The 24,933-nt window shown below is 39.3% G+C and overlaps 1 protein-coding gene across 2 annotated transcripts; it reads left to right on the top strand.

The window, feature by feature from the left end:
• Nucleotides 1-2,117: 2,117 nt before the first annotated feature.
• Nucleotides 2,118-9,897, top strand: TOMM7 (translocase of outer mitochondrial membrane 7; the record flags this gene model as incomplete). Of its 2 annotated transcripts, none has more annotated exons than XM_082661456.1 (3): nt 2,118-2,305; nt 5,885-5,933; nt 7,525-9,651. In XM_082661456.1, the coding sequence occupies 3 exons, from the start codon at nt 2,119-2,121 to the stop codon at nt 7,550-7,552; spliced, it is 264 nt and encodes an 87-aa protein (XP_082517582.1). In that variant the 3' UTR covers nt 7,553-9,651. The 2 variants fall into 2 exon arrangements, with proteins under 2 accessions (XP_082517582.1, XP_082517583.1); XM_082661457.1 differs by lacking the exon at nt 7,525-9,651 and adding an exon at nt 9,669-9,897 and having other exon boundaries at nt 2,119-2,305.
• Nucleotides 9,898-24,933: the final 15,036 nt, after the last annotated feature.

Genomic DNA, 24,933 nt, shown 5'->3' with positions numbered 1-24,933 from the left:
GCCATGGATTGGCTGGGCCCGTGAGCCATGGCCGCTGAGCCTGCGCATCCGGAGCCTGTGCTCCGCAACGGGAGAGGCCACAACAGTGAGAGGCCCGCATACCACAAAAAAACAAAACAAAACAAAACAAAACAAAACAAAAAGCCCCAGAAAGCATGTTATTCTTTACCTGAGGGCTTTAATATCATTATAACTCAATATTCTCTACTTCACTCTTTCTGCCTACTTGTACCTTCTGCCGCTTCATGTCTTCTATTCTCTCTATCTTACCAGCTTTGGTCAAATTGTTATTTCTATCTTGAGTTCAAAACTCATTTAGGGAGAGTCTGGTTGGTTCAGCCAGTCAGCATCCCTTTGGGTAACTGGCCAGCATTTGGTCTAGTCGTATGTGTTGCTTCAGTACAATGGAAAGAATTCTTTTATCTATCACAGCATGAGGAAAATATTTTTTGAGAATATACAATTTCTTTTCTTCTGGTCCTGTGTTTACTTCTCTTCTATAACGCAGTCTAGTGTCATGGTTAACATTCAAGTTCTGGAGTAAAAGCGTCTGGGTTTAGACACTACTTCCACCACTTACCAATTCTATGAACTTGGACAAATTTACTTCACTTCCCTGTGCCTCAGTTTTCTCAAAATGAGATTGTTGATACAGTCCCCATCTCACAGAGTTGAGAGGATTCAACGAGTTAAGGCATGTGAGCAAGCACAGTGCATGCATATAGTAAGCACCCAGTAAGTATTAGTTATTTCTAATTGGTTGTCTGAGTATAGTTGCCCTCTTGGAAGGAGAATGTCAGTTCTTTTGCCAAGAATATCTCTAATCATAAATTTACAAATAAGCATTTTAGATACCTGTTCTGTGGCTGATTAAGTAGCATAATTAACCAAGGCTGTTAGTTCCTGATGACATTCATTCAACAATTCCACAAGTGTTACATATACAGTAACTTTTGTATTGAAACACTTAACACAGGCAGAGTAGACAGGTTGTTATTATCATGATGATGAGCTAAGCACAGGAATATCCAGAAAGCTAGGGGAAATTTTTATGTGCCATTGGGCACCTTAAGAATTTAAAAGACGGAGCACTTCTGGTTTGGAACTGCTCGATTTAAACAAATTTTTGCTCAAATAAACTAAAAAAAAAAAAGAATTTAAAAGAAAATATGATGTATCTTGAGGGTGAGCCAGGAAAGGCATCAAGGTCAAAGCCTTAGAAATCTCTTACAGCCTTAGAAATCAAGAAGTCCTCGACCTGGGGTCAAAAACTCAAACACCAACTGCGGCCAGGCAGTTACTGAATCAGAAGTTGGGAACTTCAATGGTAAACCAAAGCCCAGGCCCCACCCCCAAACTAATGATAATTCGTAGGATTTGGTACCCAGCAGCAGTAGGTCCAGCAAGGAGTAAGCCTTTACAACGCCTCACTGATTCTATTGTGCAGCCAGGGGTGAGAACCACTGCAATTCTAAACCAGCGAGGGCAAGATGGGTGTTGATTGCAATGAGATTCGCCAACTTCTCTGAAAAAGTCCAGATCTGCATGGGAACTTTCCCAAACTTTAAAATGTTGGCAAGTAATTTAAAATGTAAAAACTAAATAAATAAAAAAAACAAACACCCTGGGAGTCAAAGAAAACATGGATGGGGCTCTGTTGGGCGTCAGTTTGTAACCTTCCTTGCAGTTCAACCTTCAGCTTGAAGAAGCAAACTGATACAGAGATAAGTTAAATAACTTGGCCAAGATTAAACGGCGAGTCAGAATAACTGAGTTGGGACTAAAACCCGGTCCTTTTGAATTTAGTTAATGTTCCTTCTATGTTAGGTAAAGAACACTTGGAGATACACTTTAAAAAATGGGTAAGACTGTGGGCAGAGAGAGGGCGTTCCGGGCAGAAGGAATCCCAAGACCAGTGCCCCCCAGGCATCCTGCAATCAGCGAAACTGAGCGATTCCTAAATAGACGAAAGTGAACTTGGGCCTTTGAACGAGGAGAATCAACCACGCATGCGCCTTCCACAGGCGGGGCCGCGGAGAGGCAGGTGGTAAGGTGACGAATTACGACCTCCGCTGGCGACGCTCACGTCTCCTGCCGTAAAGGCTGTGTGTTTGGCGCATGCGCATCGTTTCTTGTTCGGATTCCCGACGCGGTTGCTGCGGTTGCTGTAGTTTCCTGAAGTGTGTTGCCCGGGCCGTCGCCATGGTGAAGCTGAGCAAAGAGGCCAAGCAGAGGCTGCAGCAGCTTTTCAAGGGAGGCCAGTTTGCCATCCGTTGGGGCTTTATTCCTCTCGTGATTTACCTGGGTCAGTATGAGAAGAATCTGGGAGGAGTCGGGAGGGAAGCGGGTGCGGAGGCCGAGACTCCATTTTTGGTTTGGGGCGGGAGAGAGAAACGCGACCACGCCGCGCGTGCCGTTTGAGCCTGTCTTGTCGAGTGGGGTCGTTCTGAGTTCGAGTTCTTGTTCTGCCCTTTACTTTTTTTTTCGGGGGGGGGGTCTTTAACATGTCACGTAATGTCTCCCGTCCTGTTTTTACATCTGTAAACTAGAGGTGACCTACTTTTCTGACAGAGTTAGGACGACCTGACGTATGTGAAAACAACGAATTCACTCTTTGGCACTAGGTAGGTTTTCAGGGCGTTAAACCTCACCTTTCCAGGTGGGCCTAAGTGGAAAGAGACCGGTGAACCTCGTGGGTATGCCATTGCTTTGAGGCATGATTAAGACAATAGTTATTGGTTGCCTGCTCGTTCTCACCAGGAGTAACGGGTTTACTGGTGAGGAAACCGAGGCGTAGAAAAGTTCTGTTCCTTGCGGAAGGCCACACAGCTGTCACGTGGGGGAGTTATGAACTCAAGCATTGGGGCATCAAGGCCCATACTCTTCACCACTATGCTGTAGTGCAAAGATTTGTAAGTGCTCAGGCAAATATTTTCACCTAGGGCTGCACATTGGTAATTTATCCTGTTTCTAGCCTTGGATAGTCTTTTAATTTTAATCTGCCCTATTCAGGCAGTATTGTGGAAAGGAAAGAGTCTCAGCTCTGTCAGTTTGACATTTTCTAAAACACAGGTTCATATTTCAGAATCCTATGATTTTAACTAGGTGCTGCTTCTTGTTTTTCTTGCCTTTTTTTTTTTTGGTGTAAGATAAAGTACATTCACTCAGTCTTGACAGAGTGTTTGTGCTGGACATTCTCTAGGTAGCTTTGGCTCCCATTTCCCCATGAGTTGCAAGGCAACTGATAACTTGGAGATACTTCAGTATGCAGGACTTAAACAGATCCTTTTCCGCCCTTATTTCTAAAATATTTTTTCTAATATTCTCCAATTGGAGAATTTTAATAAATCTTTTTTAAAAAAAAGATTTATTATTTATTTATTTTATTTATTTTTGGCTGCGTTGGGTCATAGTTGCGGCATGTGGGATATTTTGTTGCGGTGTGCAGGCTTCTCTCTAGTTGTGGCGTGCAGGTTTTCTCTTCTCTAGTTGTGGTGCGCAGGCTCCCAGGGCACATGGGCTCTGTACTTGTGGCGCGTGGGTTCCAGAGCGTGTGGGCTCTGTAATTTGAGGCCAGCCAGCTCAGTAGTTGTGGCACTCGGGCTTAGTTGCCCTGTGGCATGTGGGATCTTAGTTCCCTGACCAGGGATTGAATCCGCGTCCCCTGCATTGTAGGGTGGATTCTTTACCAGCGGACTGCCGGGGGAGTCCCTCCCTGATTTTGAACGCATTTTTAACAGAAGCATTACTTTGCCAGATTTTAGTGACTTTGTATAGGTATCAAAGGTTAGGGCAGGTAATTGGGACACCCTGCTCTTACAGGCTGTTATTCCCCTCTTTCTTCCAGACTCATCCCCACCTCAGCTTTCACTTAATGGTAGAACGGCCCAGTTTGACTAGTCAAGCACTGGGAGGAACTCTTCTTTTAGCTAAGGAAGGTATGGGGGCTTTGATGCTTCCCCGTCTTTGTGCCATCTCCTTTTTCCATTGTTGTGTATATCGGGTTCGGTTTTAGTCTGCTCTTGCTTTCTTTGTCCCTGTGGTTTCTTTGTTGCTCTGTAAGTCTTCCTGTACCTTTCCCTCTTCCCCTTTTTGAAATTGCTTTTCTACTGCCAGAAAGCTGTAGCTGGTTGTTACATCTGTGTAGCTGGTTGTTACAATCTGTGTATCAGAGGTTTTGGTCGGAAGAGTAGTTAATGCTTTCCTTTTCCACCTCATTTTCTTTTTTGTGCACACCGGCTATATTCTCTTTACTAGGACTGTCATTATGGTGATTTTTGGTACCCTAGTGTCCAACTCAGGTGGAGATTGATGTTAAGGCTATCTTTTTGTGCTTCTTCCTTGTTAGTCATTGTCTTTTTCCTTATACTGTATCTAAACTTAATTTCATGTCTAACCTAGTTCCCATGCTTTACTTCTCCACCTTAGCTCACTAAAAGCTGCAACTGCAGATTGAATTTCTTGTGTAATTTAGGTTCAAACATACCTTTTAGGGCTTCAGGGAGTATAGTGGGAATGTAGTGCTATAATATTGGACCGCTAGTGACATGATGATAAAGAATGTGTTTGGACAGTTACCAACAAAAGGATTTTAATGAGTTACCTGTTGGAAGACAATTCTCCATAGTATCTTGAATTTCTACAAATCTGGTGAGCAGAGGCAGTGACCACCCTTTGTTCCGTATCTTTAAGGATATTGGTAGGGTGAACAGCCTTGGAAAATAGTTCCAGGGCAAAGGGGAGACATGCTCACTGCCCATTATGAAAGATTCTGGTTCCCCAATCTCAGGGTTCGTCTCCTAAATGGTACTACTCTGACTGTAGCTGTTGCTGGGAGTAATAAAGTGTCCTTGTTTCTTTTCTCTTTTTTTTTCTTAATAACTAAACTTTCTCCCTTAACATTTTTTTAAAAAAATTTTATTTACTTACTTTTGGCTGTGTTGAGTCTTCGTTGCTGCGTGCGGGCTTTCTCTAGTTGCGGCAAGCGGGGGCTACACTCTTTGTTGCGGTGCGCAGGCTTCTCATTGCCGTGGCTTCTCTTGTTGTGGCGCACGGGCTTAGTTGCTCCATGGCATGTCGCATCTTCCAGGACCAGGGATCGAAACCGTGTCCCCTGCGTTGGCAGGCAGATTCCTAACCACTGCGCCACCAGGGAAATCCTGTCCTTGTTTCTGACTTGGAATCTTGTATCTTCTACCAGCATCTGTGAAACTGGTGGGCCAGTTTGTTGTCTTGAAAATGGGGTAAAATTTCATACTCCACAGTTCTTAATGCCAAGTCCAATTTTAATCAGTTATTTCAGCAAATTAGTATATATGTTGTCTAGTTAATTGATATATTTTAAAAGGTAAAAGTTTTATTTAATCGTATTTGTAATGAGTGTTGATTTAATTAAAAATAACTTGAAATTTTTTCCCCCTCTTTCTATCACCAATCTTTGGCTGCTTTATGAAAAGAGTGGTTCATAGGGGATAAAATAAGATATCTTCAATTGTTTCTTTTAAAAAGTATAGTTTAAAAAAAATCTCTGTGCTCTTTGTAGTTCATCCAGTGTGATTTGGTTGTTGTGATATCTTTTTTGTGGGTAATGACTAATAATGAAAGAGTGTGTGCTAAGGGTTGCTGTGCTAATTGTGTGTATTATAGGAATAAGGTAGTTTTTCTTCCCTACTGATTAGTTCTGCACATAATCACATACTCTAGTGAAGATTCAAGACTGTTCTGTTGCGCAGGTAAATCTAGGTAATTCTGGTAGATCTGGATATCATTCTAGCTACCCTAGATTGATTTAAAAAGAAAAAGTCTTGATTGTAAATTTTTTGTCTGCTAGGGTTTTAATTAGTTTTTATTCTCTTTCTCTTTCTTCCCTCCCCATCTCCCTCAGGATTTAAGAGGGGTGCAGATCCTGGAATGCCTGAACCAACTGTTTTGAGGTACTGCTCTTACAAATAAGCATTGCAGGGCAAACATTCATACATTAGTACTAAGTCATGGCAAGCAAAAGAGAAATAGTGGTACGTATTGTAACAGAGCTTTATCAGTCAAGTGTAGTTTTGGGCTGTTGGAAAACTGCAGCAGTTTGCAGACCAGTCTAACTTATGTTATCAGATAACTGCTTTCTCTCCCCTTCCTAATTTTTATTGGATTGGCCAAAAAGTTCGTTCGAGTTTTTTGTAAGAATGGATAAAGCCAGACGAACTTTTTGGCCAGCCCAGTATATACTGCATTGGTGTTATAACCATAATGAAGCACATTTTAAAAGGAAAAGAACTAACTTATCCTACCACTTTAAAAGCTGAACTGTTTTTAATACCTGTATTCCTGTCTTATCCTTATTCAGATAAATACGGCCTTTTATGTCATTCTAACAAGAGTACAGAGAATTTTGTTTTTTTCACCCAATGTTAGAGTTGATAGCCCATATATTTTCTAGTTGTTGATCACTTAGGTTTTTCAGTTTTTTAGTATTTCAAATAACAATATAACAAACATTTTTACGTGCATAGGTTTTGATTTATTTCCTTATCAAAGTGTATGAACATTTGTGACTCTGAAAATGCATTGTCAAATTCCTTTCTCTGAAACAACCTTGTAGTTGTTGGATAAGCACTTGTGAAAACTTCCACACACACAACACACACAGATATACGGAGTATATATATTCATATACTCAGACGTATGTGTGTGTGTATGTATATACTTGTGAAAGCCATATGTATGCGTGTGTGTGTGTATATGTGTATGTGTGAAGGCAGAATCTGGAACAGGCAGGATTGCTCTGTAGAAAGGACTGGCACTATGATGACTAGGACCCCTGCACAGGTGCTGTGGGATTTCAGCTTTACCCTCTGTCTTAAGACAGTTATTGATTGTCCTAACAGACTTTTCACTGGCTATTCTAGGTCTTCAGCTTCTTCAGACTTCTAATCTAAGCCACTCTTTTCTAGAATGAGCAGAAATAATAATAGTCATGTTACTAACAGTCATTTACAGTGTGTCAGCCACTGTTTTAAGTGCTTTATGTGCAGTATCTCTAATTGTCACTTCAGTCCTTCAGAGCCGATCACACAGTCAGTAGGTGGTAGAGTATGTCTGTCTCCAAGGCTTACGCACTTTCCACTGGGTCATGTGGCCTCCCTAGGTAATATGACCTGTTACTTAGCACAGTGCCATCTGATATGAATTTCCTCCATCTTCTCTGACTTGCCGGTCTCTCCTTTCTCAAAGCAAGGGTTTTTCCTTCTTAAGGGTTACTGCCATGTGTGCCCTCTTTGTGTCCATTTGTGCTGTTACTCTCTTTTCCCTGATACAGTCCTTCAGTAAATGGTCTTCACTCACTGCTTCCTTTCTTCACTTTTCTCTTTCTTTAACCTTTTATGGTAGAGCTTCTTAAAACTGCTTTCAAAGGTCCCCACCAAGCTCCTTTTTTTAGCCTTTACTCTTTGAACTATCAGTTTTCTTTTTTGTGAAATGGGGTTTCAGGTAATGTATCTGCTACTGAGTAGCCGATTGACCTCAGAACAGTTATTTCCTTAGGGAAACAGTACCTTAGGAAACATTATCAGAGATGGAACTACCTGGTCAAGCTGTGTGAACATTTTCCAAGCCCTGAAAGTTACCATCAAATACTTCTTCCCAAGAGGCCATTAACCTTTTTAAGATAAGTTTTCTCTTTTATAAGTTGGGCATACTATCTACTTTATAAGATTGCGATGAGGATTGAATAAGAATATTGTGTGTAAAGTATTACAGTGCTTGACAAGTAATGTTTGAGCAGTAAACTATTAATAATAATTTTTAATCTTTTCGATGTCACCTCATTTACCCCACTTCTTTCTCCTGTGAGAACTATGCTCTAGCTACATGACACTGCATGCTAATCCCAGAATAAACTGTATTTTTTCGTGCCTTTGTATGCTTATTCTCCCTCAGCCTGGAATGCTTCTTCCATTCAGTTTTCACTTGTCTAGAAAAGCCCAATCTCAAATGTCACCTCTTCCCTAAATCTTTTCCCCCTTCTCCTGACTGAAATTGCACCATTTTTTGTGTTCCTATAGTATTCTTTTGTGTCTGTCATTCTTTGCTTTGTATTATGCTTGTTGCTTATTTGCATTCTATGTTGTCCTGCAAGTACCTAAAGTAGCTGCCAACTACTTTGGCAACACTTTTTAAATGTTGAATTAACTTAATTAAATGATCCTAACCTCTTGGTGGTCTTGGAACAGGAACTGATACAGCATTTCCTCCTGTACAGTTTTTAGACTAGACCTGCATCCTGAGAAATGGTGTTTTTTGAGCCCCAGGTGATCCAGGATCCAGAGGTGGTGCTAGATGTACCCTTTTGTTGTACTGGCTTCAGTTATCCCACCAAGAGTTGACCCTTGAAAGTTGCAGACTGGATGAAGCAGCCACCCCCCTGCTTTTTATTTCTTCACCTTACTGTCATCTCATGCTCTTGTCATTGCTGGTGCTGATGATCATTCTTTTCTGTCATTAGGAACATTTTCTGATTTCTTTCCAGGGATATTTGTGATTTAGGAAGGGATTGAGGAATGCTGATAAGAGTTATCCTGTTACAGAATTTCATATACTGTGCTGCTTGCACTGGAGAGACTTGACTGAGAGGTCTTCCTGGGTTACCTGGTCTGTACCCTGAAAGGAATAGACTTGTATCTGCCAGGCTTTTCAGTAATGTAAATGTTTTATTAATATAAAACTTATTTAGCAATATAAAGTTTATTGTTTATATATAAATTTATATATATCACACTTGTGGAGATAATATGGTTCATGATTTACTGGTCTGTTTCCCTTGTTAAGTTGTTAGATTCCTTGGGATTAGATCCCCATTTGTCTTAGTGTCCTCCTCTTTCACTCAGGATGGTGCATTGTACGTGGTTGGTTGATATGAATGCCTTATTTAAAATGCAGAATTTAATGAATAAGGGACAATATCTTAGTAAAACATTATTTAGGCAAAATATGTGAATACTAAGTAACTGAGAGAATGATTGTTCCCATTATCTTTATAAAGCCAAGGAAGATTTTCTTTTCTCTTTATCTTAGATGCTCATTACCAGTGAGGAAGAGACTTCGATAAATGAATAATTTGTTTTCATAGCTTAACTGTATGCAAAAATACTTGGGGTTTATTGTGAGATTTTAATACACTTTTGAAAACTGGGAATAGATGCATGTTGGTTTGTTTTATATGTAGAGGGAAAATAATTTCTAAATATTAACAATGCTCAGATTGTCATTTTGTAATGCAATTTTATTTAAGTTGACATACTACTAGAAACTACATTTTTAATCAACAGGACTTAGAAGTAAAGCACCTCTTGTCTCTCTCCTGGATCTAATAATGATACAGCTTTATTTTCTGGGTTCATCAGTCCTTCATATCAATATTTTGATTGACCTCAATTTATGTTTTCCTTTTTACTTATAATAGGTAACTACAATAAAAAGTAATAAAACTATATTTCTTTAAATAGGTCTCTATGTTTGTTTTTTTTTTGCCCAGTGAGATTGATCCTTCTGCTAACTGAATTTGATAGATGAGTAAACACAAACATAAATGTATAAAATCTTCTAATTCTTAAGCTATGTTTAAGAAGTTTTTACTTTGGGGTTTAATTTATTTTTCCTCTTCACAAACATTTTAGCTTACTTTGGGGATAAAGGACTATTTGGTCATCTGGTTTTGGAAGCAATCAATGCAGAGGAACAACATGGAAGGTGTGCACTCTGGCTGGGATAAGAGATGGGACATCGTTCAGACGTTCACCAGTTGGATGGCACAGGGCTCTTACTTCTCAGATGCGTCTGTGGCAGAGTGGAACCTCTACTGACTTATTTATGATAGACTGTATTAAAATAAATGTTTTTTTAACAATGTTATGCCTTGAGTCCTTCTTGAATTGAACATGATAGGACTGTTAGGTAAAAATTTAGCCTTTTGGTACTTTTTCAAAACAGGGAATCTATGTATGTGCCTAGGTGCTACTTTAAAAAAATACGAAAATTTCCAAGTTAATTCCTGTCCATTCACTTAACAAATGGATTCCAGTTTCCCTTTGCAGTGAATTAATAACTCCTTCTGAGATGTTCTGAAGTAGTAAAAGTAGAGACAGCTCTCTGTGACAAACTGAGTCCTTACTTCCTGTACTGCACTGGAGTAACATTCTCATTAAAAGAAATAGGGTTCTTTGGCTGTGTTGGTAGGGAATGGGCGTGGCATTGGCGAGTTGTGTGTATGATTTGTGAGTTAAACGTGAGTCTAAGATTTCCCTCAGTACTGTTAGGAAGCTAGAGGTGCCTGGGCAAGAGCCCATAGTGAGCTACACAGAATAGTAACACTACCTATTTTCTGATAGAAGAAAAGGCATTTAATGGAACTAGTTTTCAGTTCTGCATCCTGGTTTCCTGGGACCTTTATCTGTATTTGAAGGCCCCCCCCCCTTTTAAACTTAGCTTTTTTTGTAATTCTAACAAAATAGATCTATTTAGTTAGTTTTGGGAATTGTAATTAATTATAGGAAAGTAGGCCTGAAACAAAGTATGACACGGTTTGGGAGGTGCCCATTGGATTGAATGTTTCTAACATCCAGTGTTAGAGAATGATCATGAATGTAATCTCCAGTAACCGGAGCTATCATTCCAGAAATACCTTATTTCTAATGTAAAACCGTCCTAGCTATTTAAGACTATTTCCTCAAGTTTTGTTACCTTTGCTTAGGAGACAAGGAGACAAGACTATTGTGGAGGCTTATTGCATAAGGGGGTTTTAAAGTGGAATTCTGGAGAGCTAACTGCAGGGAAACCATTTTTGGTATGCACTTAATGTAATTGCTTTAACATTTCCATGAATCGGTACACGTATGATTTTGCTAAAAGCTCTGAGCAGCTTTTAAATCCCCGTAGAATTGCTTAAGATTGTGGCCTTTTTCCCCCACGCCCTCATCCTTTCTACTAAACGTGTTGTCAGTGAATTTTTGTTTAGTTAGTATTTTGGTGCACATTTTTCTTTTTCATTTAGGGTTTCCAGAAATTGAAATAAAGCTATGGCAAGTGTCCACTTTGATAAAATACTAACATGGATAGGAAATGTAACTTTTTTTTTTCTTTCAGGAGCTAACTTGTAGCTGTTTATAAAACCCCAGAAGATTTTAAAGGAAGAAATCTAGAATTAAGTGGAAAGGGACCAGTTCCTTTTTCTCGCATCTGAGGAAGCTGAGGAACAGAGTTTAAGCATTTGTTCAAGGCATAGGATAAGAGCTGAGACTAGTACCATTTTAATGTCTGTATCTCTGAAGGTTTGTGAAATGTTTATAACTAAGCTCCTACATTGTATTGAATTTTAGATTTCAGGGCAGTGCAATCCAGTTTAGCAAGCATTGGTCTCTGTTCTGTGCTAGGTACTAGAGAGTCCTTACAAATAAGATTATTTCTGACCTTGATTTTGCTTAGGCAAACACTGAGCTGATAGGACCTGATTTGAATCCTGGCCCTGCCGCTTAGTTCCTACTACCCTTGGTAGAGTAGTCACTTACTCTATAGACTTGAGTTTCTTCCACAAAATAGGAATAATATTTGCCCCAATGTGTTATTCACTAAACCAGTGGCTGTCATAGCTGATCCCAGACTAGCATCACCTAGAAGCTTGTTAACAATGCATGTGTTGAGGTCTTCTTGAATCAGAAACTGGGGATGAGCCCCAATGGTCTGTGTGTGTGATTTAATTACTTCAACCATTGTTTTGAATTAAACTTGTTGTTTTGAGTTAGTTGTAGAGTTGAATGCAGTGTAAGAACCCATACAGAAAGATCCCTGTCAACTTTACCTAGTCTCCTCCAATGGTAACATCGTGTAAGTCTGTATACAATATCAGGATATTGACCTTGATACAGTCAGAACTTTTCCATCATCTCAAGGATCCCTCAGGTTGCCCTTTTAATAGCCAACCTTCCTCCCTCACACCCCATCCCTGTCCCTAACCCCTGGCAACTAGTGATCTGTTGTCCATCTGTGATTTTCTCATTTCAAGAAAGTTATATAGGGCTTCCCTCGTGGCACAGCGGTTGAGAGTCCGCCTGCCAGTGTAGGGGACGCGGTTTCGATCCCTTGTCTGGGAGGATCCTGCGTGCCACGGAAAAGCTGGGCCCGTGTGCCACAGCTGCTGAGCCTGTGCTCTGGAGCCCAGGAGACACGACTGCTGAAGTCCGCGTGCCTGGGGCCCATGCTCCGCAACGGGAGAGGCCACCGCAATGAGAGGCCTGCACACCGCAACGAGGAGTGGACCCTGCTCACCGCAACTAGAGAGGGCCGGTGCGCAGCAGAGAAGACCCAACACAGCCAAAAATAAATTAATTAAAAAAAAGTTATATAAATGGAATCATACAGGGAGTAACCTCTTGGGATTGGCTTTTTAACTCACCGTAATTCTCTGTAGATCAATTGAGGTTGTGTGTTCATCCAGTTTATTCCTTTTTATTGCTGAGTAGTCCGTGGTGTGGATGTACTTAGAGGACATTTGAGTTGTTCCCAGTTTTTAGCTGGTATGAATAAAGCTGCTGTGAACATTTGTGAACTTCTTTTTGTGTGATCAATCTGTTTTAGAAAGTCCTGTAGGTGGCGGATACAACTCAGATTTGAGAATACTGTCCTAGACTTGCAGTAGCCCTCTTGCTTTCCCATATGCATTAAAGTCTTTTCCACATCCTTTTAAAAGCAAGATCTCCTCATACCCTAATCAAAACTTTCTAGTGGTTTCCTATTTCACTGAGGGTAAATGCCCAAATCCTTTCTATGACCTACAGAACTGTAATCTGGTTTATGTGCCTTTGATCTCTTCCTCACCTAGGATTCTTCATCCATGTTCACTTGCACTCTTGCTGTTTTGATCTCTTGTCCTTCAGAAAGGCCAGGCATGTTCTCACTTTTGAGTCTGAGTTAGCCGTTTTCTCTCCTGGAACTCTTTTTCCCAGATAACCATATGCATGGCTTTATTCTATTCTCTACCCAAATGCCATCTTGATAGAGATGGCTTCTCTGATCCTTATGTGAAACAGCAAACCCTACACCAGTCTTATGTCCATTCTTTTTTAATTTTATTTTTTTAAAATTGAAGTAAAGTTGATTTACAATATTGTGTTAGTTTCAGGTATACAGCAAAGTGATTCAGTATACATATATATATTTTTTGAATTCTTTTCCATTATAGGTTATAACAAGATATTGAATATAGTTTCTCTGTGCTATACAGTAGGTCCTTGTTTATTTTATATATAGTAGTGTGTATCTGTTAATCCCAAACTCCTAATTTATCCCTCATCCCACCACCTTTCCCCTTTGGCAACCGTAAGTTTGTTTTTAAAGTCTGAGTCTTTTTCTGTTTTGTAAATAAGTTCATTTGTATCATCTTTTTAGACTCCCCATGTTAGTGTTATCATATGATAGTTGTCTTTCTCTGTCTGACTTACTTCACTTAGTATGATAATCTCTAGGTCCATCCATGTTGCTGCAAATGGCAAAATTTCATTCTTTTTTATGGCTGAGTAATATTCCATTGTATATATATACCACATCTGCTTTATCCATTCATCTGTCAATGGACATTTAGGTTGCTTCCATGTCTTGGCTAATGTAAATAGTGCTGCTGTGAACATTGGGGTGCATGCATCTTTTTGAATTAGAGTTTTCATCTTTTCCAGATACATGCTCAGGAGTGAGAGTACTGGATCATATGGTAGCTCTATTTTTATTTTTTAAGGAATCTCCATACTGTTCTCCATAGTAGCTGCACCAATTTACATTCCCATCAGCAGCATAGGAGGCTTCCCTTTTTGTCACACCCTCTCCAGCATTTATTATTTATAGACTTTTTGATGATAGCCATTCTGACTGGTGTGAGGTGTGATACCTCATTGTAGTTTTGATTTGCATTTCCTGATGATTAGTGATGTTGAGTATCTTTTCATGTGCCTGTTGACCATCTGTATGTCTTCTTCAGCCCATTCTCTCCTTTAATCTTGTCTTACTTTTCTTCAAAAAACTTTCACCCACCTGGTTTTCTATATGTATATAAATAATTTTATCTCACCTTTAGAATGCAAGCTCCATAAACACAGGACTGTATTTTTAGAGGCTAGCACAGGTACTGACATAGTAGATGTTCAATAAGAATGAATGGGTGAGTTATACGATTATATGTGTTAAGTGTGAAATGCTTTGAGAACTGTAAACTTTTATAACATGAGTCATTGTAAAGGGCCAGTATTTTTCTGTGTTAGTCATAATTGGTAAATGAATCCTAGCCGAAAGATGACATCAAAAGATGTTGGGAGGAGATAATGTTGGAAAGGGAATGTTTGCTCTGACTTGGCACTTTTCATTTAGTTACCACAACGATGCTGTGAAGTAGGACATTATCTCCATTTGACAGATGAAACAGAGGCTTGGGTCATTTTCCCCAGATCACAGAGAAAACTTGGATTTGAACCCATGTCTGCTAACTAAAAGCATATGATGTTATTACTGATACATGCCACATTTAAAAGTAATTTATACAACGAATGAAATGGTATAATGGATGTTTGCAACACTACAAAATATTAACATTTCAAGTTCCATAGAGAGGGCCCAACTACTTTATCCAGTATCCAGGGCTCTATACACAATAGCACATAGAGTAGTCAAATTCACATTGTAAATTTAACTTGCTTGAAATTATTATGCCAGCTATAGTAAACTAAACTTTTTTTTTTATCTTGAATAGCTTACGTTTCTATCGAGGTATATTTTATATAAAGTAAAATGAGCAGATCTTAAGCATACAGTTTGATGAGTGCTGCCAATTGTTTATGCCTTGTAACCACCATGCCAAGATAGGGACCAGGATCTCCTCGAACTTGGGATCCTTAGTGCATCATACATGGTAGGTGTTCAACAAATGCTTTTGAATTAAATGTAAAACACTTTTTTGAGGTAGACAGAAACTGTATTGGGAAATTTGAGTTGATGTTCTCTTTCCTGTAAGAAGCAAAGATATTAAAAGTTAATAATAACTGGAATGATGAAAAAAAGGTACTGCAGCATTTTCTTTCCTCTTACATCAAGGACAGTCCAGAAGAGGAAGTAAGGAAAAGGGCATGGAGATAGAGAGGGAGAAATATATTTTTTTCCTGAAGAAAACTGTGCCACTAACAGGAAGTGAGCTAAGAGATGTCAGTAGCTCCCTGGTGTTCCCTAATGCCTACTGAGGATGAGGCCATGGGCAAGAAAGAAACTCCTAGAGAGCAAAATTAGAGGGCCCAGAAGGAGTTTCCATGAAAGCAGAACTGAAAGCCCCAGATACTGTCAGGAAAGGAAGTCTCTGTTTCTGCCCCATGTAAATCTGTATTGCTATAGACCAGTGACCACTGCAGGTTTTCCTCTCTCCCCTTTTCTGAATGGCAGTGTTAATGTGATTATCTTGGTCCTGTTTTACCTTTGTATATTGGGTAAATTGGGAGCGGTTAACTTGTCTTTAAGTTCTTAGATTGCTGGACCCTGGAGAGCCATCCAGTCCAAATGGGAGGTGCACATTTCCCAGAATTCCCGAACTATGACCTGGATGCAATATCTAGATGAGACTTGAGAATTAGTGTGTATGAATATTTGGTCAGCAAATAGTAGACATGTCAGAGAATGTTAGTTGCTTATCAAAAATCCATTTTCTGTTTCTCAAATTGTGATATTTAGCTGCTCCTATTGCAATCAAGCTAAAAGGCTCCCAGACTCCTTGGCAGTTAGGTGTGGCTCTATGACTAATAATTTGATATTTGAGATGTAAGCAGAAGTGTTCTGTGGTACTTCTGGGAAGTCTTGCTAAAAGGGAAGTATCGATATGTTTCTTGGATCTGAAATAACTGGATCACAACTGTTCTGGACCATGAAGATAAAGGCCATGCCCTAGGAATGGTTGAGTGGTGTGCTGTTAGGAGTCTAGTAGGTCTCTGAAGACTAAGCCCCAGTTTGCTCCCAGCTTCACTGCCTTGTGTGTTATCAAATTTTCCGTCTTTCCAAACAGATAATGGTGTATTGTCCTTTAAATATGGTGTATTGTTCTTTAAATTAGCATTTTTCTTATGAGTGCGGTAAAGCGTCTTTTCATATTTTAAATAACAATTTGTGTTTCCTTTAGCCCATTTTTCTGTTAGAGTATTGATCTTTTCCACATTGATTTATAGGCACTTTATATTTTAGGGAAATTTTATCTGTGATATTAGTTGTAGATATTTTCCCCTGAGTTTTCATTTGTCTTTTGACTTTGCTTATGACCATCCTTGCCATGCAGAAGTTTTGAATTTTATTAATCAAGTCATTGACTTTTAAAAATGCCTTTTGAGTTTTATTTCATACTTAACAAAGTCTTTTTCTGTCTTGAGACTGGAAAAAAATATTTTCCTAAGGTTTCCTTTGGTATATGTTTTTATTCTTATTTATTTGTTAGAAAACATAGTTTTTATTTTTTAATATAAAAAATTAATTATTTTTTATACAATTTTAAAGGTTACACTGCATTTAGTTATTATAAAATATTGGCTATATTCCCTGTGTTGTACAATACATCCTTGTAGCCTATCTTATACTCAATAATTTGCACTTCCCACTCCTCCATCCCTATTTTACCCCTCCCCTCAACTGGCAACCCCTAGTTTGTTCTCTATATCTGTGAGTCTGCTGCTTTTTTGTTATATTCACTATTTTGTTGTATTTTTTAGATTCCACCTATAAGTGATATCGTATAGTATTTGTCTTTTTCTGTCTGACTTATTTGACTTAGAATAATGCCCTCCAAGTCTATTCATGTTGCTGCACATGGCAAAATTTCATTCTTTTTTATGGCCAAGTAGTATTCCAGTGTGTGTGTGTGTGTGTGTGTGTGTGTGTGTGTATGTTTATATGTATATATACCACATCTTCTTTATCTTTTGGTATATTTTGGTTTACAGTTTTATATTTTGTTCCATTTGTAATTTATAACTAATATAGTTTCTCATTTTACTTCACCACAACTTCTCTTAATTATCTTATTTACTACCCTGACTTCAGGTTCCAGGGAGGAGATAAGATCAAATAGATCTTATCTAGAATAGATAGGATCAACTAGAGAAGGTGAAGTGAAATGAGAAGAGGTTTTAGTAATAAATTCCAAAAGGATCACATTAGTTTCTTAGAGTCATACCCTCTCTTGCCTTTGGACCTCAACAAATGCCAATTAATTCTCCCTCACTATTCCTGCTCCCTCTCTCAACCCTCCCCATTTTCCTGGCTTTCTTACCATAAGGGGAAGGACCTAGTTGATTTGTTTGCTGCTATATCCCTAGCACCTAGAATAGTACATGGCACATAGTGGGGTCTCAATATTTGGTAAGCAAAGAAGTAGAAATGGCATAGAATGTTAGTTGCCTACCAAAAGTAAATTTTTGTACAACCTCTGTCCTTCTGCTCAGCTCAGTTCTCTGGTCTCCCAGTAACTGTTCTCTGCTGCGTTTCCTGGAGTCTCACTCACCCTGTGTTCATACAGCTCAGGACCAAAGATCTGGGAAGAGTTTCTGTAAAGATTCATCACTGGATGCATTTTTAATGAGAGGTATATGCAAGAAACAGGCACTGCTGTGATGTGAGGAGAACTGTATGTGGGGACTGTAGTTAGATGTGGTGGATAAGTTTGATAGAAGCAGATAATAGGGGGTCTGTTATGTTAGAAGAAAGAGCTCAGATGTCTTCTGATAGACAGTGGAGAGCTATTATTATTTAGTTGAAAACTAAACTTTATAGAAGAGCTACAAGTGCATTTTAAGAACTAGAATAAAACAGTTTGTGAAATGATTTGTTCAACAAGTATATGATTATAAGTTCTGTAACATTATGTATTTACTGTCTTGAAGAACTCCCTCCTCTGTGATAAAATTAATGCTGAATATCTTTTAACAGGATCATTCTCCACAATTTAATTTTTTTCTTTTACTTTTTGAGTCTTCTAAGTAATAGATTGAAGGAAGGTAAGTAAAATACCTAAGATTATGCATTTACATTATTTCTGATATTGATGAGTTGTTTAAATGCCATGTGGATCAAGAGTTTATATGCAATTAGAGCAAATAGTAGAGGTATTGTCATTTTTGTTATCATCCTTCTCTTCCTCCTCATTACTGTTATTTAAAAAAAAGTGTCTCTATCTAAAGTACTGCCATACTTAACTTGCATGTCTTAGAGTACCAAATTCCAACCTCAGTAATTTACTTCTCTGCATTCTGTGTTGTATTTCCAGGATTATTTTGTTGAATGGTAATCTATAAGGGCTAACAAGTGAATTGCATTATGTTAATTAGCATATCAATTTGCTCAATATCCAGAGCTTGAGGGAATGAGACACAGGGTGAGCACCTTTTCAATGTAGGGTCTGTAAAGGTGATACAAACAGATGGAGAGATATACCATGTTCTTGGATTGGAAGAATCAACATTGTGCAAATGACTATACCACCCAAAGCAATCTACAGATTCAATGCAATCCCTATCAAACTACCAATGGCATTTTTCACAGAACTAGAACAAAAAATTTTACAATATGTATGGAAACACAAAAGACCCCGAATAGCCAAAGCAATCTTGAGAAAGAAAAACAGAGCTGGAGGAATCAGGCTCCCAGACTTCAGACTATACTACAAAGCTACAGTAATCAAGACAGTATGGTACTGGTACAAAAACAGAAATATAGATCAATGGTACAGGATAGAATGCCCAGAGATAAACCCACACACATATGGGCACCTAATTTATGACAGAGGAGGCAAGAACATACAATGGAGAAAAGACAGCCTCTTCAATAAGTGGTGCTGGGAAAACTGGACAGCTACATGTAAAAGAATGAAATTAGAACACTCCCTAACACCATACACAAAATTAAACTCAAAATGGATTAAAGACCTAAATGTAAGGTCAGACACTATAAAACTCTTAGAGGAAAACATAGGCAGAGCCCTCTATGACATAAATCACAGCAAGATCCTTTTTGACCCACCTCCTAGAGAAATGGAAATAAAAACAAATGGGACCTAATGAAACTTAAAAGCTTTTGCACAGCAAAAGAAACCATAAACAAGACGAAAAGACAACCCTCAGAATGGGAGAAAATATTTGCAAATGAAGCAACTGACAAAAGATTAATCTCCATAGTTTACAAGCAGCTCACGCAGCTCAATATCAAAAAACCAAACAACCCAATCCAAAAATGGGCAGAAGACCTAACTAGACATTTCTCCAAAGAAGACATACAGATTGCCAAGAAACACATGAAAGCATGCTCAACATCACTAGTCATTAGAGAAATGCAAATCAAAACTACAATGAGGTATCACCTTACACCGGTCAGAATGGCCATCATCAAAAAATATACAAACAATAAATGCTGGGGAAGGTGTGGAGAAAAGGGAACCCTCTTGCACTGTTGGTGGGAATGTGAATTGATACAGCCACTATGGAGAACAGTATGGAGGTGCCTTAAAAAACTAAAAATAGAACTACCATATGACCCAGCAATCCCACTACTGAGCATATACCCTGAGAAAACCATAACTCAAAAAGAGTCCTGTACCACAATGTTCACTGCAGCTCTATGTACAATAGCCAGGACATGGAAGCAACCTAAGTGTCCATCAACAGATGAATGGATAAAGAATATGTGGCACATATATACAATGGAATATTACTCAGCCATAAAAAGAAACGAAATTGAGTTATTTGTAGTGAGGTGGATGGACCTAGAGTCTGACATACAGAGTGAAGTAAGTCAGAAAGAGAAAAACAAATACCATATGCTAACACATATACATGGAATCTAAAAAAAAAAAGGTTCTGAAGAACCTAGGAGCAGGACAGGAATAAAGATGCAGATGTAGAGAATGGACTTGAGGACTTGGGGGGAGAGATGCATAAGCTGGGACGAAGTGAGAGAGTGGCATGGACATATATATACTACCAAATGTAAAATAGATAGCTAGTGGGAAGCAGCCGCATAGCACAGGGAGATCAGCTCGGTGCTTTGTGACCACCTAGAGGGGTGGGATAGGGAGGGTGGGAGGGAGACACAAGAGGGAGGAAATATGGGGATATATGTATATGTATAGCTGATTCACTTTATTATAAAGCAGAATCTGACACACCATTGTAAAGCAATTATACTCCAATAAAGATGTTAAAAAAATCATTAAGGTTAAAAAAAAAATGTAGGGTCTGAGACCAAATTTTGGAAGAGTGGGCAGTCCAGTAGAGGTCCTGAACTTGTTGAAGAAGAGTGCAATGGTTTGGCTTTGGATTCTGGATGTAGAGAGGGTGGGGGCTTTGAAAGGGGGAGATTTGAATTGCCCAGGCATTCTTTCTGCTTAATTTTTGTGGCCAAGCCTAATTCTTAATTGCAGACTGTCTTCCACACCCTAATAAACCCATCGTAAGTTGACAATAATTAAAAAATGCATTTAATACACCTAACCTACCGAACATCATAGTTTAGCCTAGCCTACAGTTGGGCAAAATTATCTAACACAAAGCCTATTTTATAATAAAAGTGTTGAATATTTCATTTAATTTGTTGAATATGGTATTGAAAGTGATAGAGTGGTTGTTTGGGTATAGAATGGTTTTAAGTGTACTAGCTGTTTATCTTCATGATGGAGTGGCTGACTGGGAGCTGCAGCTTCCTGCCTCTGTCCAGCATCACGAGAGATTATCGTACCACATTTCACTAGCCCAAGAAAAGATCAAAATTCTAAACATGGTTTCTACTGAATGCATCTTGCTTTCACACCATTGTAAAGTCAAACAATTGATAAGTTGAAACATTGTTAAGTCAGAGACTGTCTTTATCATGTAGCTATTTCTCACCTGGTATGTATTCTTTTAAATCTCAATCTTACCCTACTTCTCTCAAAAGTAACCTGTTTGGGGAAAAGGAGAAGAAAAAGAAAGGTATATAAGAGAGTATCTTTCCAAAAATGGATTTTAGGTGACTTGTTTTTTGTATTATTATTTTTTCTCTTTCCTTGCTTCCGTGTGGATATATTTACTTGGCCAGTCTTCAAATTCATTAATTGTGTTTTCTGTTGTGCTGTTAACCCATCTGATAAATTCTTAATTTCTGATATTGAATTTTGCAATTATTGTATATCTACTTGATTTCTTTTAAAAAAAATCCTAATTCTCTGTTGATGAACTCCCTCTTGTTATCTTCACTGTCAATCAACTTGTTTTACTTAATGTATTAATTATAGTTATTTTGAAGTCATCTCTGCTAACTCCAATATGTGGATCATCTCAATATTCTAACTCTTGGCTATTAGTCTCTTTACTTTGATTCTTCTCATCTGGTAAATTTTTGTTTCATGTGAGAAAATAAAGGAAACTTCATTTAAAATGGAATCAGGAAGCCCTGAAGGGGGCGCTCTCACCCATATATCACTCACCACAGCTTACAGACCACAGTAGGAGGAAAGATTTCCTTCTGACCCATCAACAACAGGCTGCCCACTGCCTGCAGCCAATGAAGACCCACCATAGCCCTCTCCAGTTACGTCCTAAAAACCTAATAAAAGCCCACCTTCCCCTTGTGTCCTCAGACTTGCCTGTGGCGTGCTGTAGTTTGCATTCCTGAACAACAATTCCTTTGCTATTTCAGAATAAACTCATTTTCCTGGTAAAATAACTGGCTGTCTTGTTTTTTTTAAGGTCAACACAAGCTAGATATTGTAGATGATAATTTTAGAAGTTCGGATAGTATTATCTTCCTCTAAAAATTGTTGAATTTTGTTCTAGCTGCCAGTTAATTTACTGGCAAATCACCTTAATTCTGATGAGGATTGGATTTCAACTGTTATGGTGGGTTTATTTTAGTTTTGACCTTTCTCCCAGGGTATAGTCCTTATACCTAGAGCATGATCTTTTTTTGTGACTCATATGAAAGTCTAGGATCCAATATCCATCTAACCAACCATTCTGGCTGGTTAGATGGCTAGAACTCCACCATCCTCCCAGTACTGTGCTGCCTCTGAAATTTCTTCCCAGCTCTCCAGTATCCCAGCAGTTATTCTCTGCTAGGATTCTGGGAGTCTCACCCTGTACTCAGAGAGGTTGGGGTCAAGGATATGGGAAGAATTTCTATAAAATTTCATGAGATCTTTTCCCTGAAATTCTCTCCTGTGCAGTTCCCTCCTCTTACGCCCGTGACCTCTGAATCCCTGCCACCATGGCAACCTCCAACTCCAGTTTGTTTCCTTTGTCCTTTGAAAAGGAACTTCTTCTTGGACTCAACTTCCCAAGCTGGGTGAAATGTGAAGCTCATTTTGCTTTCCTTCTTTCAAGTATGATAGTTCTGTTTTGATTGGTGTCCAGTTCTGCAAATTGTTTTTTTTATGTATTTTGCCCAGAATATGTCAGTAAGGCTAAGTCTGATATCAGCTATTTTGTCATGGCTGGAACTGCAAGTCCCAGACTATTTTTTTTTTTTTTTTTTGCGGTACTGGGCCTCTCACTGTTGTGGCCTCTCCCGCTGCGGAGCACAGGCTCCGGACGCGCAGGCTCAGCGGCCATGGCTCACGGGCCCAGCCGCTCCGCGGCACGTGGGATCTTCCCGGACCGGGGCACGAACCCGTGTCCCCTGCATCGGCAGGCGGACTCTCAACCACTGCGCCACCAGGGAAGCCCCCAGACTATTTTTTTTAATTGACACAGTGGTTAATGAGAGGTGGAGTTGGCATATATGCTTGGCTTAATCTTATTTTTTCTTGCTTTTTTTTTTTGTTACACTTCCTTTTAAGTAAAAAGAGGCTCTAATTAAGAGTACTGATGTGGGCGGGTAGCTAGATTATTAGAATTTTCAAATGCTTTGAAGAAAACTCCCACGAGTTATTTTACATTGAAAAGGTCTTCATAGAACTATTAGTTTACTTTCTTTTTCTTAAAGAGCAAGATTGCTGTCTGAAAGGCTGCAGCTGTAGGAAATTCGGCATATGTCAATCCCTTTTAAAGAACTTTGTTGGAAAAAAGTATATTATTGGCTTTCCTTTCTGATTAGATCAGAAAATGCCTAGGGTATGCATAGATATAAAAATGATGGCAAATGAAATAGGTCTAATCTCAAAACAAGTTTTTGAAATACAACAAACTAGGACACATCGGGGTGATTCTGAAAGTCTTTATGTTCTGTAATCTGAGATTACTTAAATTTTGAAGGTTTAGGAATGTTAATTCTAGCAATTGACATCTTTGCAGGTGACAGTGTAAATCACAGAGCTTAAAATTTCCTGGATACAGATTTATTGGAGATTGCTTAATGGCTGTCAGGCTACTTTGCCATGGAGGAGAGTGCCAACTGTATTCTTTTCTGCAAAAGCAGAAGTTCGTCTTAAAAGATTGTTGCATAAAAGGGCCTTGACAGTAAGCTAGGCCAGGGTCTTCTGTGGCAGCTTCTAAAATGGCTTTCAGTGTTTCCCAGCCTCCTGATATTCATGCCTGTGTTAGTTTGCTAGCGCTGCCATAACAAAATACCACAGACTGGGCAACTTAAACACAGAAATGTATTTTTTCACAGTTCTAGAGGCTGGAAGCCCAAGATCAAGGTCTCGACAGGTTTGGTATCTCTCGTAGGGCTTTCTCCATGCCCTGTAGATGGCTGTCTTCTTACTGTGTCTTCACAGGGCCTTTCCTCTGCCTGCGCATCCCTGGTATCTCTTCCTCTTCTCATAATGATACCAGTCATATTGGATTAGGGCCACACCCATATGACCTCATTTAATCTTATTACCTCTTTAAAGGCCCTGTCTCCTAATGCAGTCATATGCTAGGATACTGGGGGGTTAGGACTTCAGCATATGGATTTTATGGTGACTCAGTTCAGTCTTTAACAATGCCTTTGTGTAATCCCTTCCCCTTGAGTGTGGGATGGACCTAGTGACTTGCTTCTAATGATTCAAATATGGCAAAAATGATGATAGGTTATTTTTGATATTAGGCTTAAAAGATTGTGACTTCTGTCTTGTTCAGTCTCGCTCTCTGGTTCTTCTTGCTTGCTTGTTCAGATGGAAGCGAGTTGCCAAGTTGGGAGTTGCCCTATGGAGAGGCCCACTTGGCAAGGAACAGAGGGTCTTACAGCCAGCAGCCCCAAGGAACTGAGGCCCTCTGTCCAACAGCCCAGTAGGAACTGAATCCTGCCAATAGCCACATGAGTGAGATTGGAAGCATATTCTTTTCCTCTTGAGTCTTGAGGTGACTGCAGTCTCAGGTGACACCTGATGGGTAAGAGACCAAGCCAAGGGCCCAGTTAAGCTGCACCTAGATTTCTGACCCATAGAAACTGTGAGATAATAAATGTTCTTTTAAGCCACTGAGTTTTGAAGTAATTTGTTACACAGCAATGGATATACTCTCTATAAACTCTATATAAAATGAGGGCAGCTAATATATTCTCATTTTGTCATTGTTGAGAACAAATAATAGTTACCACTTGTAGACTATGTGTAGTACAATGCTGTTTCTTTCCATATATTATCTCCTTTCATTGTCACAACAACCTGTTTTTATCCTCAGTTTACAGAAAAGAAAATAGGTTTAAAATGGGTTCAAGGGACTTCCCTGGTTGCACAGTGGTTAAGAATCCGCTTGACAATGCAAGGGACGTGGGTTCAATCCCTGGTCCGGGAAGATCCCACATGCCGTGGAGCAACTAAGCCCGTTCGCCACAGCTACTGAGCCTGCACTCTAGAGTCGCGAGCCACAACTACTGAGCCCGTGTGTCACAACTACTGAAGCCCATGTGCGTACAGCCCATGCCCCGCAACAAGAGAAGCCACCACAATGAGAAGGCCACGCACCGAACGAAGAGTAGCCCCCACTC

Source organism: Grampus griseus (assembly GCF_964374135.1).
Source record: "Grampus griseus genome assembly, chromosome: 9".
NCBI classification, from domain to species: Eukaryota; Metazoa; Chordata; class Mammalia; order Artiodactyla; family Delphinidae; genus Grampus; species Grampus griseus.
The sequence above is the reverse complement of the archived record's forward strand: the minus strand, read 5'-3'. Positions and strand labels throughout refer to the sequence as shown.